We start from the raw sequence: 17,748 nt of genomic DNA, 5'->3' as shown, positions 1-17,748 counted from the left end.
ATATCTTGTATGTCACAAATGTAACAGTACTGTATATCTGTCATAAATGTCATGATATATATCTGTGTATATGTTGTGTATGTCATAAATGTCATTATGAATTGAAAATGGGGGACCCTGATGTAAACAAGACGAAAGTCTTTGCATCCCCTTAACAATTGTGTGTATTCAGCCGCACTGTATTGTACCCATTCTGCAATCTGTTAATAAAGTTTTCAATCAATCAATCAATCAATCCAGCTAGTGGTTGACGAGGGCTATCGGAGCTGATCCTTGAGCTTATTAACATGAACTGTTAATAATAATAATAAACTTTATTTGTATAGCACTTTTCATACAGATAATTGCAGTTCAAAGTGCTTCACAGCCGTAAAAAAAAATACAGGCATATAAGTGAGCATAAAAAAGATGGAGAGGTAGCAAGGTAAGGTAAATCACAGTGTTTCACATTAGGATCTAGCATCCCAATAGGCCTCTCTGTTTACGGTTGCATTCAGTAATACAAATAATAAAATAGAATAGACAGAGTAAAAAGTGTGATAAAATAGTTCATTAAAAATATACAATAACATTTACAACAGAGCATCGCTCATAACAGAACAACAGAGCAGTGCATCGCTCTTAACACTTTGAGTTTCTTTACAAAGTTCTAACATACAAGAGAGCAGTGCATCGCTCTTAACACATTGAGTTTATTTACAAAGTTCTAACATACAACAGAGCAGCGCATCGCTCTTAACACATTCGGCACCAAACCTGAGATAAGTCGTGTTAACTCGCCATGCGTTGGACGCCACACCCGACCATGCGTTGGCAGTTTTTTCTTTTATTCTATATTTTTATTCATTATTCATCCACTGACCTCGGTGTTGCCATAGGAAAGGATTTTGAGATTGCCAAAGTGCAATACCGGCCGCATCCTGCCAGATGGCAGTGTTGCCCACCCTTTCAAACCTTATATCTAACCCTGTGTTACACTCAAATGTCTCCGGGCGCTATATTTCCCACAGTACCCATGCATCTCTGAGCGGATCTCGGCCTGTCTGTCAGACATCTCCGCCTGGATGACGACCAACCACCTCAAACTGAACCTAAGCAAAACAGAATTGCTCCACCTGCCGGCCAAACTAACTTATTTTAGTTTTTTTTTTCGGTCTTTATTATTATTTTATTTGTAATTATTTTATTGTCTTATGTTATTGTCTTACTGTTTGTCTCATTTAGCTATTTTGACTATCTTATCTAGTTGTTTTATTACAGGTTTTTTTTTAAAATCATTTTCATGTCTTATAATTTCCATCCTTATGGAGTGATTGCAATTATTTTATTTTATTTTTGTATCCTTTTGTTTAGTTTTTTGTGTAAAGCACTTTGAGCTGCAATCTGTATGAATGGTGCTATATAAATTAGGATGGGCATTTTAAAGAGAAATCCAGATCGATTGATCGCATGTTATACTCAAGTGATCGTGTATTACTCGAAAAGGGGAAAAAAATAAAAGAAATTAAAATAAAAAAATATAATTTTAGAAATTCTTTATTTATTATAATTTTTTTACTTAATTTTGTTAATTTACGTATATGTTTAAGGAAACCAACAAACAGTTATAATCTTACACATACATGTGAAACGAATATGAAAAAAATTTGTTTTAGAGCATGGCGATAGAACGCCAGGTAGTTTGCAGGCTGTTAGACCCGGAAATAGGTGCAGAACTTGCTGTCCCACGATTGGCGCACATGTCACATGACCTGGCCAATCAGAGCGCAAAACTCAAACGCATTTCCGTCATCGAAGGCATACACGAGTCCACTAGGCCAGATTACCACCCTCGACTTCCCTCCCGCTAACTCAGCCAAACGAGTTAGTATGACAACCGGCCCAAGCCGCAGGCAATGCTGACTCCGGGAGTCGAGGCTGCGGCCTCTTGCATTGGTGACGAGCGCAATCTCCGCTACGCCACCCAACCGCCCCCAAAAAATATATATTTTAAGACTTCTAAAGAATGTCATGTTTTTAGACATAATGTCTATATTATTCAAATGGGAGCTAAATATATTATACTTTATTATTATATTACATTATATTATAATATATAACATTACATTATATTATCATACATATTATTTATATTATTCAAAATGGAACTCAAATATGTTCCGTTGTGATGTCACAGTATGATGTCACAGTATGATGTTCCGTTGTGATGTCACAGTATTATGTCATAATCAAACATTCTAGAACATTTGTGTATCTATTCAACAATTCTCTCAGAAGATCGCAGATCTCACTTGTTGTTTCCGGCTACTTGTCTGTAAGCTTGAATATATTCTGTAGATACAATTTAAAATCCCCACATGGTAAAGGAAACAATGTCCTGTACAAACCTTAATGAGCTGCGTCTGGAGGGAAGGTTCTGTGATGTGGTTATTAAAGTCAACAGCACTGAGTTGAATGCCCACAAGGCCCTCCTGTGTAACTGCAGTGACTATTTCAGGTAAGTTTAGCTTGGTTCAGGTTAGCTTGGTTCAGGTTAGCTTGGTTAGTAAACAAATACCATACTGTACTTTTACTGTAAACAGATAATATACTGTACTTATACTGTAAACAGATAATATACTGTATGTCTACTGTAAAAAGAGACTATACTGTACTTATACTGTAAACAGATACTATACTGTACTTCTACTGTAAACAGATACTATACTGTACTTCTACTGTAAACAGATACTATACTGTACTTCAAATGTAAAAATATACTATAATGTACTTCTATTGTAAATATATACTGCATTTCTATTGTAAACCGATACTATACTGTACTTCTACTGTAAACATATACTATACTGTACTTCTACTGTAAACAGATATTATACTGTGTGTCTACTGTAAACAGATACTACTGTATACTGTACTTCTACTGTAAACAGATACTATACTGTACTTCTAATGTAAAATATACTACACTACTTCTACTGTACACAGATACTGTACTTCTACTGTAAACCAATACTATACTGTACTTCTACTGTAAACAGATACTATACTGTACTTCTACTGTAAAAAGATATTATACTGAACTTATACTGTAAACAGATACTATACTGTACTTCTACTGTAAACAGATACTATACTGTACTTCTACTGTAAAAATATACTATACTTCTACTGTGCTAAGACCCTATACTTCTACAGTGAAAATATATTACTACTAGGGCTGTTCCCGACTAAGGATTTGGATAGTCGACTATGATTGGCCAAAATTTGCCGTTAGTCGACTATTAGTAAAATATATATATATTTTTGTATCATTCCATTTGGGCTGTGGGGGGTGCTTAATGTCTGAAGGAGTCGACTGAAGGCTTGTTGTCCTCTGCAAAAGCATGCAATTGGTCCACTGATGGATACATCTTGATATTTGTCTAGTCTAGTGCAGTGGCGGCTCTACCACTAGGGGCGCTAGGGCGCCGACCCACCTGCTGGCCAGCTGCTGTTAAATCAGAGAAGAAGACAATAAAACTTTTTCGTTTTTGTGTTTTATAGCCCTATAAATAATATAAACATGTTTAAAATTAATAATATTTACTCATTTTAAGTATGTTTGTATTTCCAATGCACAATATAACGTTATTATCTAAATAAAAAAAAACATCGTTTTCCAGAGCAGGAAGTGACATCACGTTTTTTTTTTTTTTATTTCTCGGCCCGGGCTATACGCGATAGCGCTCTGAGTGCGCGTCACAGTTTGATCGCTGTCTCCGTCACAGCCAATCAGTGCATACGGCGTTGTGCGTTGAAATATGACTATTATGTTGGAATCCGAGCGCGATTTGAAGCGGTCTAGAAAGCAGCGTGAACTTCCGTGAGAATTTCCATAGCCGCATTTCGCGGAGACGCTCTCTGATTGGCCGACGCCAGTATTTTTTTCCATGGCAGAATTTCACAGAGACGATCTCTGATTGGCCGAATCCAATTTCTAATGTTCCAATTCTAGCTTCTAGCTTGGTTCCTGGTACTAGGACTGTTGTTTGTCTTAGAGCGTGCCGTGCCGTGACTGCAAGTTCTTTCTTTAGACTGTTAAGCTTAGGCACTTTCAAAGTTGGTTAAGGTTAGAGTTTGTCTTAGAGCATGGCGATAGAACGCCAGGTAGTTTGCAGTCTGTTCGAGCGGAAATGGACAAAGGAATGTACTTGTTGAGTGTTGTGCTAACGTCGACGAGCTCAGCTGAGCTAACACTTGGCTAACAAGCTATATGGCGGATATCAAGCTCTCCTGCCCTGGACGTTTCAACTAAACAGTGAGTCTCTCTCTCTCTCTCTCTCTCTAACGTTAGTACTAGTACTAGGCTGGTGCGGGCTAACTGGCTATCGTTCTGGGAGCTAACGTTAGTACTAGTACTAGGCTGGTGCGGGCTAACTGGCTATCGTTCTGGCAGCTAACGTTAGTACTAGTACTAGGCTGGTGCGGGCTAACTGGCTATCGTTCTGGGAGCTAACGTTAGTACTAGTACTAGGCTGGTGCGGGCTAACTGGCTATCGTTCTGGCAGCTAACGTTAGTACTAGTACTAGGCTGGTGCGGGCTAACTGGCTATCGTTCTGGGAGCTAACGTTAGTAGTACTAGGCTATCGTTCCGTGATTTGTTTACTTGGTAACACGGGTTGCTAAGGAATTTAGGTTCGAGGTTGAAGAAATCTCTCTCTCTCTCTCTCTCTCTCTCTCTCTCTCTCTCTCTCTCTCTCTCTCTCTCTCTCTCTGCTTAACGTTTGTAAATAGTTTTTTTAGGAGCAGTACTACTGCTGGCCATTCATGAAGCGAGACATTGCTGATTGTTTATTTATCGATGGCTCATTGATTTAACTACTGCAGCTCTCTCGGATTGAAAATACGTGGATTATGGCTTGTTCAATATCGTCTATGTTTGAATGAATGAATGAGAACTTTATTAACAGATTGCAGAATGGGTACAATACAGTACGGCTCAATACACACAATTGTTAAGGGGATGCAGACCAGAGAAAGACGTTTGTCTTGTTTACATCAGGGTCCCAGATTTTCGATTCATATCGATAGTTTAATAGCTAGCCTTGGCTCGTTTAACAATATGCAAAATATGTGTACAGCCCTGTACTCATACTGAAGTTATTCTTGGTATATAATAGGTCTGATTGTGTAACGAATCGATTCCACGTCGCGCTGTGTGTGAGAGAGAGAAGGAGAGAGGGAGAGATCTGCCTGTGTTTGTAGACGGGCGAGTTTTGTTTCTAACTTTTCTATTTATATATTGTGTTTCAAGTTGTGAATTAGAGTCTAGACTATACTTTATTTGACTGGTTGTGTGTTGTTGTAGTAACAGCTGAGCGACTCGTTCATAAGAGCCGATTCATTGCAGTGAGCGTGAGTCGAATCGCTCACGTCTTGCCATGAGTGTTGCGTGGTACTGTACTGTACTGTACAAAATATTTGGTATAGCGCCCCTAGTGGCGAAGTACCCAGCGGCCGCTACTGGTCTAGTGTGTTCATTAGATGGGTGAAATCCTCTTTCAGTGCCTCTGTGCCTGTTTTCTTAGGCAGTTGGCCTCTAGTATGCGTGCCATTAGCGTTAGCCACGCTTCTAAGAGGTTGGCAGTCGACTATGGCTCCTTTCGACCGATTAGTCGACTATTCGACTAATAGGGGTCAGCCTTAATTACTACACAGGACAGAATGTTGCTTACTGTTTACTCATCAGATATCTCTATACTCTGTGTCCCACAGAGCCCTCTTCACTCGCTGGAGCGACTCAGAGAAAGCAGTCTACACTATCCCTGGGGTGTCCCCGGGTATGATGCAGCTCATCATAGTACATCAGAGTACTCCTACACACCCTTTGTGCTGGTGACAGCAGAGAACGTGAAAGAGCTTCTGGTGGCTGCAGACCAGCTTCGCGTCACTGGCATAGTAGGAGCGTGCTCTGACTTCCTAGAGGGCCAGCTGTCTCTGGAAAACTGTGTCGGCATCTGGAGGTTCACGGACATCTACTGCTGCCCTGACCTGAGGCGCAAAACCCATCTCTGCATCGTGTGCCACTTTGAGGAGATGTTGCACGTCTCACAGGAGTTTGTGGAGCTGTCCCCGCAGCAACTGGTGGACATCATCGAGAGGGATGACCTGAACGTGAAGAACGAGGAGACGGTGTTCGAGGCCGTCCTCCGTTGGATCGACCATTCCCGTGAGGAGCGTAAAACACACATCCCGTTGCTGCTTCCCAAGGTAACTAATTGTATTACGGATACACAAACATGGTTGCTAGTGCCTGAGCCAATTTTTTATTTGTATTTTTTTATTATTTTACTTTTTCTTGTTTGTCTGTCTCTTGTCAAGGTCATTATGATTCATGTTACTGTTATTATTGTTGTCGTCGCTGTTGTCATTGTTATTATTATTATTATTATTATTATTATTATTATTATTATTATTATTATTATTATTATTATTATTATTATTATTATTATTATTATTATTATTATTATTATTATTATTATTATTATTGTACTGTTATGTTCTGTTTTATGTATGAAAAGAAAAGAAAAACATTTATAAAAAATTAAAATAAACGAATTGTATTACTGTGCATTACATTAAAACAACACTAGGTTCCCTAGTACAGTGGTTGTCAAACATTTGGGTCCAAACTGTTCCCTAGCAACAGAAACCGTCTACAACCGCTGTCTAAGTTGTACCCGCTGTCTGCTTGTCTCTTCCCAGGTTCGCATGGGCTTGATTAGGCCTGACTACTTCAGGAGCAACATCCAGAACAACCCTGTGGTGAGGGACAGCCCCTCATCCTCAGCGTCCTGAACCCCCCTGGCTCCGACAGGCTCCCAAACCCTCTGATGCGTCCACGCCTGCCCCAGGAGGTCCTATTGGCCATCGGAGGCCGGAGGCACAGCATCCTGACCATGGAGGCTTACGATATCCGAGCCGGTGCATGGATGGACGTGAGCGTTGAGGGGGTGAATCCCCGGGCCGACCATGGCATCGCTTATCTCCACGGTCTGGTCTACTGCGTCGGTGGCTCGGACGGCATAGAGGCTCTCAGCAGTGTGTGCAGGTTCAACCCCGTCACTCGCAGCTGGCTGCAGGCAGCTCCCATGCACTCACGCCGCTCTGCACCGCCGAGCGCTACGAGCCTGAAACCAACCAGTGGACAGTGATCTCACCCATGCTGAAGCACAGGAGCCACCCCGGGACAGCAGCCCTCCAGGGCAAGGTGGGTGGAACTGAGGGACATAGGTGCTAGATGAACACAAGGAACGTTAGATCAGAAATCATAAATGTCTTTATTGCCAAGTAAGCTTGCACATACAAAAGATGTGTCTGGGTCCTTTGGTGCATCAACATTAACAGACAATTAAAGTAGAATGAAATACAATGGAATATATAAACTAAATTAGAATATTCTTTCTTATTACAGGTTTACATCTGTGGTGGACTGTATCTGTTCACAGCTGAGTGCTACAGCCCAGACACCGACCAGTGGACTCTGATCGCCCCCATGAGCAGCAGGCGTTGGGGACTGGGAGTCGCTGCGTACAGAGGACAAGTCTATGCGGTAGGTGCACACGGAGACAAATGCTTTATACTAGATATTTCTATAGATATGTATCATTTGACTTGCAATGCTGCTGTGATTCCCTCATTTCCCTAAATGGATTAATACAGTGTCTGCCTGCCTGAGCCACACACTAAAAAATTCCTCTCATGTGTCCTGTCCTCAGGTGGGAGGGAGAGGCCATGGACACATCCTGCGTAGCGCGGAGGCCTACAGCCCCTTGACTGACTCCTGGAGCGCCCTGCCCGCCATGCTCACCCCCTGCAGCCACTTTGGCATCGCGGTGCTGGACGACCTGCTCTTCGTGGTCGGAGGCATCACTGATGGCTTCAGCACCATCTCCAACGTGGAGCGCTACGACCAGAGCAGCGACAAGTGGACTGTAGCCGAGGACATGAAGATCCCGCGCGATGGCCTAAGCTGCTGCATAATGCATGGCATGCCATTTTACATGAGCCAGTACGCTGCTCCCCGTGGAGGAGGAGGAGGAGGAGGAGGAGGAGGAGGAGGAGGAGGAGGAGGAGGAGGAGGAGCAGGAGGAGAGGAGGAAGAGGAGCAGGAGGAGGAGGAGGAGGAGCAGGAGGAGGAGCAGGAGGAGGAGGAGGAAGAGGAGGAGGAGGAGGAAGAAGAGGATAATGAGGAGGAGGAGCAGGATGAGGAGGATGAGGAGGAGGAAGAGGAGGAGGAGGAGCAGGAGGAGGAGGAAGATGAGGAAGAGTAGGAGCAGGAGGAGGCGGATGAGGAGGAGGAGGAGGAGAGGAGGAGGAGGAAGATGTGGAAGAGTAGGAGGAGGAGGAGGAGGAGGAGGAGGAGGAAGAGGAGGAGGAGGAGAGGAGGAGGAAGAGGAGGAAGATGAAGAGTAGGAGGAGGAGGAGGATTAGGAGGAGGAGGAGGAGGAGCAGGAGGAGGAGGAGGAGGAGAGGAGGAAGAGGAGCAGGAGGAGGATTCGGAGGAGGAAGAGTAGGAACAGGAGCAGGAGGATGAGGAAGAGGAGGAGGAGGAAGATGTGGAAGAGTAGGAGGAGGAGGAGGATTAGGAGGAGGAGGAGAAGGAGGAGGAGGAGGAAGAGTAGGATGAGGAGGAGGATTAGGAGGAGGCGGAGGAAGATAAGGAAGAGGAGGAGGAGGAGGAAGAGGAGGAAGAGTAGGAGGAGGAAGAGGAGGAAGATGAGGAAGAGTAGGAGGAGGAGGAGGAGGAGGAGGAGGAAGATGATGAAGAGGAGGAGGAGGAGGAGGAGGAGGAGGAGGAGGAGGAGGAGGAAGAGGAGGAGGCAGCAGGGGATCCATCTAAGAACCTTAAACATTTATTAGACCAAAAGAAATCCTAAGAAATTAATAAATTACTATCAGCCAAAGGTGGTGCATTTCTTTCTTCTAGTAATTCAGATAATATCTGTTTTTAGTTTGTGTAATGTAATTTAATATCTGTTTTTAGTTTGTGTAATGTAATGTAATATCTGTTTTTAGTTTGTGTAATGTAATGTAATATCTGGTTTTAGTTTGTGTAAAGCACATAATATGGGAACTTTTATCCATATGGTTGAGCCTGTTAGGAATTGCACCCCCAACCCAAGCAGATTGCAGATCACTCTCTCTATATTGAGGTAAAAAAGAAAATATGGTAAAAATAATTGGCATAAAAAGGGCACTTTTTTATGAGGCACAAAAGGGCAGGTGCTTGTGCACCCGTTGGGCTCTATGTGTGCACGTGCCTGCTCGCTGTGCCCTTGAGCAAGGCACCTCAGCTTTAACCGCTCCAGTCTTAGCTGCTCAGGGGCCAGTAGTAGAGTGCCTGACCATAGTGTCTTTATACCTGTATCACTGGATATATAAATGCATATTAAATCAAATCAAATTGATTTGTAAAGCCCGAAATCACAAGTTAATGTCCCCATGGGCCGGACAAGTCTTTAACTATTCAAGAAGAAACATCCCAATAAATAAAGAACAAAAAACCCACCATGAAATCCAAAATAAATGTAAAGTAATAAATGCAACACTCCCAGACATACCCCAGCGAAGGTAAGGAAAAACCTAGCAATAGGAAAAAAGCACCACAGGAGATGTGGAGGAGAGAAACCTTAGAAGGGCCGTTCAAGGGGGGATCCCCCTTCTTGGATGTCGGTGATAATAGTGTTGCTACAGTATGGATGGGTGGAGAATAAAACAGGCGAATAGTTGGTATGTATGTAGGAGAGAACGGGGGACGTTGTCACACGGGTAGGTTGTCACATTCATTATATTTCACTACCAGAGGGTAGAGCCATATGAAATCCATTTGATTATTTTCCAAATTACATTTTATTTTTTCCCAAATTCCGTTTTTCCATTTTAATATTTCAGAATTCTGTATTTTGCCTTTTACGCCCATTTTACCATCAGACATAGTGGCTAATAACTGGGAATGAATAAATGTCCACAATTTAATAAGATATAACAGTCCATTTAATGTTTTTAAGTGCTGCAACTCAGAAATACAGTTACATTTTACCCAATATTTTTCAAATAATATTGTGACAAAATAAAAATAAAAATGTCAAGTGTAAACATGATACAGCTAGCTACTTTTATCACAATGTCAGTAGCCTAGCTATATCTATTCTATTGTGATGGAATATAGTAATGCATAATTTATGCACCTTTAGTTTATTTCATTTATAAAGGACAGTGTGTAGGCCTACTGACAAACATTTGCAAATAGATGGGTGCACCAGATTTAGCAAGAAGCTATAATTTCCATCTATAGTCCTATGTACTGTATATACATACATACATAGCTATTTAAATCACAATAGTGTCAGTGATTCGCCTCGCCCTCTAGCTGTATCTATGTGTGATCACCAGAGATCATCGTTAGAGAGTTGGTGTGTTTTGGGAAGCACGGTCCTTGTTCCTGACATGGCTTTTGAAGTGATCTTCGCACGTGTTTTTGCGGGTCCAGTCCCCACGGTATGTTGACAGAATTTGCAAAACACCTTATCGACTGAAGCATAAAAGTCATTAGGATACTGCTCTGCTCTGAATTTAGGGCTTAGTGCGGAATATCTTCCGACGTTAACGTTAACGACGCACCGAAGCAGCTAGACGCTTGGATATTTCTCCGTGTTATGTGTAACACGCTGTAGTGTCCCAGATCACGTTGCACCAAACGTTCCATATTCTCCCGAACACGGAATTTCAGTCCATATTAGGGCAAATTCTGCAATATTCCACGTTTTACAGTTGATTCCATTTTTATTGGTCAATTCCGCAATTCCGTCCGCGATTCCGTGAAAGCGGATTTCATATGGCTCCAGGGGTGCAGTCGTAATATGGGCGAAGGCCAAACGGTATCCTATTATTATGCAAAGTCTAGGCACTTATCACCTAGACTTTGCATAATAATAGGATGCGCGCACTTCGAAGCCCAAACGTCGTTTGACCGCGTGTGCCCAGCACTGCACCCCTGTATGGCTCTACCAGAGGGTCCTGTCTCCCATACTTTGGTATTTAAATGTCCAGACGTAGGGTCAGAGTTCACCTACATTGTCATCTTTGGAGTGAAACAGCTGAATTTGAGGTGAGAGGACTTTTTGTGTTTTTCATGTCCATTTGTAAATATTCCACTCCTCAGTATTTTTCTTCTAGGCTTTTACACAATTGTTTTATAATAAAACAATTATTACGCTTAAAAAGTGTGAAGGGATAGCTATATAGTTTAGATTGATTCTTGTTAGCTAGCTAACTAGTTGTTAGATGGTTGTTAGCCTTGATGCTATCAAGACATTCCAGTTGGGGTTGGTTGTCACATTTTATTTGGGGTTGGTTGTCACATGTTGTGTAGGCTATTATTGTTAGGCCGATTTACTGTGTTCTTATTTTGTTATATAGGATGGCCTAAAGATGTGTTTCCTGTTTATGTTCATGTTAAGATGCATTCATTAAGTTATGTATTTGTCAACTTGTCAATGCAATTAAACTTTCAACTTTAGTTCTGCCTTGTCTTCTTTTTAAGATTTGTCCCATTAAAACACATGGTGTGACAACCAACCCCATAGTCTGTGACAACCATCGGCATGATGGGGTTGGTTGTCACAATGTGTCAGAGTGTCTTTGATAGGTGATTAACTCTTTGTTACAATACATTGGGAAATGAGAGGTATACACATTTCAAGCCAACATATTAAGCTTCAATTTAATCTAGGAATGACTATTGAAAGATGTTTTGGTGATGAGCAAGTAAAAAGTGTGACAACGTTCCCCGTTCTCCCCTACATATACGTGTAATAAAACACAAATATGTGCATGCAATAGCAACTGGGGTACATAAGAAATTTTTTTAAACATTTAAATATATTACAACTCTGTATATATCTGATTAGCATTATACTCAGTAGAACAAATGTATATCTTATACCTGTGAGGAGGGGATTTTGGCGGAGCCCAATAGCAAACACAGGCGGAGAGAGAATGGAGCGGTTTAGGGTTGTTTAATGTAGTTTCCCAAGCAGACAGTTTTGACAGATGGAATGTGCGACAGACAGGTATGGAAAATGTTCTTGGGGGGTAGTACAGGTGCACTCCTTGTGCAGTCCGGGAGAAGGTAGACACAGGCTGTGTCGGGGGGTGAGAGCAGGGGCACTCCTTGTGCAGTATCAGCCAGCACAGGAAGGTGCTGGAACAGGAGGTCCTGGGCACACGGAGAACAAGGGTTAGATCAGGAAATAGCAATGAGTACAGCAAGGCTTAGGTTCAGTCTTCTTACTTGGAAGGTAGTTTAACACTCCCACGACGAGGAGACAGGATCCGGTAGCCAGTGGCGGCCGGTGGGTACTTCGCCACTAGGGGCGCTATACCAAATATTTGCAAACATGTACAGTACAGTACTGTACCACGCAAGACTCATGGCAAGACGTGAGCGATTCGACTCACGCTCACGGCAATGAATCGGCTCTTATGAACGAGTCGCTCAGCTGTTACTACAACAACACACAACCAGTCAAATAAAGTATAGTCTAGACTCTAATTCACAACTTGAAACACAATATAAATAGAAAAGTTAGAAACAAAACTCGCCCGTCTCCAAACACAGGCAGATCTCTCCCTCTCTCCTTCTCTCTCTCACACACAGCGCGACGTGGAATCGATTCGTTACACAATCAGACCTATTATATACCAAGAATAACTTCAGTATGAGTACAGGGCTGTACACATATTTTGCATATTGTTAAACGAGCCAAGGCTAGCTATTAAACTATCGATATGAATCGAAAATCTGGGACCCTGATGTAAACAAGACAAACGTCTTTCTCTGGTCTGCATCCCCTTAACAATTGTGTGTATTGAGCCGTACTGTATTGTACCCATTCTGCAATCTGTTAATAAAGTTCTCATTCATTCATTCATTCAAACATAGACGATATTGAACAAGCCATAATCCACGTATTTTCAATCCGAGAGAGCTGCATTAGTTAAATCAATGAGCCATCGACATAGTCAGTGTGGTAAGTAACGTTATTATTGCATCCAAGATTGATACACGGCTGGCTAGGCAGTTGGTAGTCATAGTCTTGTGTTATAAAATAAATAAACAATCAGCAATGTCTCGCTTCATGAATGGCCAGCAGTAGTACTGCTCCTAAAAAAAACTATTTACAAACGTTAACGTTAAGCACAGAGAGAGAGAGAGAGAGAGAGAGAGAGAGAGAGAGAGAGAGAGAGAGAGAGAGAGAGAGAGAGAGAGAGAGAGAGAGAGAGAGAGAGAGAGAGAGAGAGAGAGAGAGAGAGAGAGAGAGAGAGAGAGAGAGAGACTCACTGTTTAGTTGAAACGTCCAGGGCAGGAGAGCTTGATAAACGTGTATAATCCGCCATATAGCTTGTTAGCCAAGTGTTAGCTGAGCTCGTTAGCACAACACTCAACAAGTACATTCCTTTGTCCATTTCCGCTCGAACAGACTGCAAACTACCTGGCGTTCTATCGCCATGCTCTAAGACAAACTCTAACCTTAACCAACTTTGAAAGAGTGCCTAAGCTTAACAGTCTAAAGAACTTGCAGTCACGGCACGCTAAGACAAACAACCTAGCCCAACCTAGGAACCAAGCTAGAAGCTAGAATTGGAACATTAGAAATTGGATTCGGCCAATCAGAGATCGTCTCTGTGAAATTCTGCCATGGAAAAAAATACTGGCGTCGGCCAATCAGAGAGCGTCTCCGCGAAATGCGGCTATGGAAATTCTTCACGGAAGTTCACGCTGCTGCCTAGACCGCTTCAAATCGCGCTCGGATTCCAACATAATAGTCATATTTCAACGCACAACGCCGTATGCACTGATTGGCTGTGACGGAGACAGCGATCAAACTGTGACGCGCACTCAGAGCGCTATCGCTTCTAGCCCGGGCGAGAAATACAAAAAAAAAAAAAAAAACGTCACTTCCTGCTCATGAAAACGATGTTTTTTTAATTTAGATAATAACGTTATATTGTGCATTGGAAATACAAACATACTTAAAATGAGTAAATATTATTCATTTTAAACATGTTTATATTATTTATAGGGCTATAAAACACAAAAACGAAAAAGTTTTATTGTCTTCTTCTCTGATTTAACAGCAGCTGGCCAGCAGGTGGGTCGGCGCCCTAGCGCCCCTAGTGGTAGAGCCGCCACTGCCGGTAGCTGAAGTACCTTCTGGCTGATGAGTGGATGAGTGACAGCTGTGTTGAGTGGAGAGCTGGTGGTGTGCGAGGGTGTGGGAGAAGATGAGGAGGAGTGAAGAAGGTGTGTGGAGGATGTGAAGGGATGATGAGGAGGAATGAGGAAGGCCCCTGCTGTGATTACAACAATACCCAGCTTAATCACTATAATGCACTTTACTGTTACATTTGCACTCGGGTTGGATGCCACACTTATTTTCATTGTAATGTACTTATGCTGTATGATGACAATCAGGGGCGTAGCTGGGGGGGGGGTAGCTTAGGATGATTCCAAGGGCCCAGCACTGGGGGGGGCCCCAAATTTTCTTTTTAATTTTAATTTTTTTTACTAGACATCACTCAGGTGTATTATTGATGCTCTCATTGATACTATGTTTGTTTCTGAAGTGTGTGTGTGTGTGTGTGTGTGTGTGTGTGTGTGTGTGTGTGTGTGTGTGTGTGTGTGTGTGTGTGTGTGTGTGTGTGTGTGTGTGTGTGTGTGTGTGTGTGTGTGTGTGTGTGTGTGTGTGTGTGTGTGTGTGTGTGTGTGTGTGTGTGTGTGTGTGTGTGTGTGTGTGTGTGTGTGTGTGTGAGATATATAGAGAGAGAGGGGGGGGCTTTGGTAGACTATTGCATTGGTCCATTCATTGAAGATGAACGCAATGCGACATCCTTTACTAGGCTCACCCACCAACAGTGCAGGTGCTGAACTGCTGATCCGAATGTATAGGTAAAAACCATATTATGCAATTTCATCAATAAAAAAATGGCACAAAAAAATTCCGCTCGCGCGCTTACGCGCGCTTGCATTCACTGGGGGCCTACAAATACATTCTTTCAGGGGGCCCAGAATCTGGAGCTACACCCCTGATGACAATACATTTCAATGTAATCTAATCTAACTGGTACTATGACCTGAATGATGGTCCTAGAGGTCAGTGATTTGATGCTCTTTTGGTGTTTTGGCGATGGTGGCGTAAGAGAGTGCTGTCTTAACGTAAGAGTGTGCCGTCTTAACAGGTCGTCGGAAATCTCCCATATAGGCATTCGATTGGGTCGAGACCTGGTGACTGCGAATGCCTAAATGGCAACGTCAGAAGGATCCGCCCCTTCAACGTCAGAAGGATCCGCCCCTTCCTGACAAAAGAAGCCACCCAACTCCTCGTCCAATCAACAGTCATCTCCCGCCTCGACTACTGCAACGCACTGCTCGCTGGCCTCCCGGCCACTGCCACCAAGCCTCTTCAACTCATTCAGAACGCAGCGGCCCGCCTGATCTCAAACCTACCGAAGTCGGCCCATGTCACCCCACTTCTTAGTGACCTGCACTGGCTCCCCATTGCTGCACGTATCCGCTTCAAGGCCCTCGACCTGGCATACCGTGCGGCAAAGGGAACCGCTCCCGCCTACCTCCGGTCAATGGTCTCTAACTACACACCCTCAAGACCCCTACGCTCTGCATCTTCTGGCCGCCTCAGACCTACTCCTATCCAAGCTCCCGGAGGGTCATCAAAGAGAAGTCGCCTATTCTCAGTCCTTGCCCCACAATGGTGGAATGAACTACCCACCCCAGTTAGGACAGCTGAAACCAGTCCAATCTGTCGCCGTCGACTAAAGACGTACTTCTTCAACCATTATCTAAAAAAATTAACCCTAACTAACCTTACTGTCATGGACTTGTCCTAATAAACTAACCTACACTGTAACACGCAACACTTTGATGAACATTGTTACTCAGCTGATAGAGTTGTACCCTTCCTGATGACTTGTCGTACAGAACTTGTAAGTCGCTTTGGATAAAAGCATCAGCTAAATCAGGGGTTCTCAACCTTTCTGCTACCAAGGCACCCCTGTGTTCAATAAAATATTCCAGGGCACCCCTACATACGATAAAGACTTTTCCGGTCCTGTCTTTTTTGCTACAATTATGACAAAAGCGCTTGCTTTCAAAATAATGTTTATTTAAGAAACCGGGAAACACATTTGTGTGTATGGAGGCTATATAATGCATTATTAACAGGTGTTTCATGTCTACTGTTGACATTACACTGCTTGTAGTAGTAAATCAAAGAGCATATTTCTTTAAATAAAATTACAGAAAATTATCACTAAAGTGCTATCTGTTGCAGCTGCACACTTTTCCATAAAAATAGCATATTTGGATAAGTGTGACCATTTCTCAAACTGAAAATCATGTATTTGTTTTTATTAAATACAGAAAAGGATCACTAAAGTTCTATCTGTTGCAGCTGCACTGTTCTCCATAAAAAATGCATATTTGGATAAGTTTGACCATTTCTCAAAAACAGAAAATCATGTATTTTTTTAAATACAGAAAAGGATCACCAAGTTACCATTTCTCAAAAAATTTAATAAAATAAATACAGAAAATAAGCACTCAGTGGACATTTCTAGCTCAATGCGAGGTCTGCTGCTGCTGGCTAATAATACGGTCAATACGTGGGGAGATCTTTGACAAGGCAACACGCATGTCATCCTCAAGGCTCAACTTGGCCCTATATTTTGTTTTCAGAGCTATCATGGATGAAAAGCCAGCTTCACACAGATATGTGGTGCTGAATGGTATCAACACCTTAACTGCTGCATCATGAGATACTTGGTACTCAGCACCACACTCTGAAACTAGCTCTCCAGGTGGTATCAGATGAGATTTCAATTAGTTCTTCCAAGAGTTTGGATGGAGATGTGTCAGGAAGCTTTGTCTCAATGTTGTCTGTAAAGGTTTTTTCTATCCAGAGTAACTTGGTGATCCTTTTCTGTGTTTTATTAAATAATGATTTTCAGATTTTGAGAAATGGTCAAACTTATCCAAATATGGTATTTTCATGGAAAACAGTGCAGCTGCAACAGATAGCACTTTAGTGATAATTTTCTGTAATCCAAAAATAATAATAATAAAAAAACTAAATAAAAGAAATAACATTTATATTTTTAATTAAAAAAAAGATTTAAATCTCAAGGAACCCCTGTTGAGAACCGCTGAGCTAAATGACTAAATGTAAATGTAAATGTAATGTATATTTAGATGGAGCCGAGTAAATCGCTTCATCCGACCCCTTCGAAAAACGCATCTGGCACACTCAATCCATAAATTGTGCCAAATTATGTCCGGGACCAGATGGACACCAATATTGGAAATCGCGATCAGACAATTGAAATATAATTTTTGGAATACCCCCGACCAAAGGTAAGGACTATCTGACATAAATTTCAGCTTGATCCAACAATGTTTTCATGTCGTCTGTAGTGTACAACACAAATGCCGTTACTGGTCATCAAAGCATAAAATAATTACCCCCCCCCCCCTTCATGCATTCATGATGAAACATAATACCTATTATATACATTTGATTTGGAAATAGTAGCATACTATAGTAGCAAATAGAAATGCCAATGCTTATAGAAGAATACACGTAGCGCCCTATAACTCAGCATTTCAGGAATTATCCCGGATCACTCCTAAA

At 42.2% G+C, this 17,748-nt stretch overlaps 1 protein-coding gene across 1 annotated transcript in view; it reads left to right on the top strand.

Moving 5' to 3' along the window:
* Positions 1 to 6,972: 6,972 nt before the first annotated feature.
* The window catches only part of vwa5b2 (von Willebrand factor A domain containing 5B2), a gene marked incomplete at both ends in the record, with an annotated part of 100,688 nt that continues 89,912 nt past the window's right edge, over positions 6,973 to 17,748 (top strand). Inside the window, 1 exon segment of the mRNA XM_084313337.1 lies at positions 6,973 to 7,091. Coding sequence (XP_084169463.1) covers positions 6,973 to 7,091 — 119 coding nt within the window.

Source organism: Notolepis coatsorum (assembly GCF_963971535.1).
Source record: "Notolepis coatsorum genome assembly, chromosome: 4".
Classification (NCBI taxonomy): domain Eukaryota; kingdom Metazoa; phylum Chordata; class Actinopteri; order Aulopiformes; family Paralepididae; genus Notolepis; species Notolepis coatsorum.
Note: the sequence above shows the minus strand (reverse complement) of the source record. Positions and strands in the feature narration are given on the sequence as shown.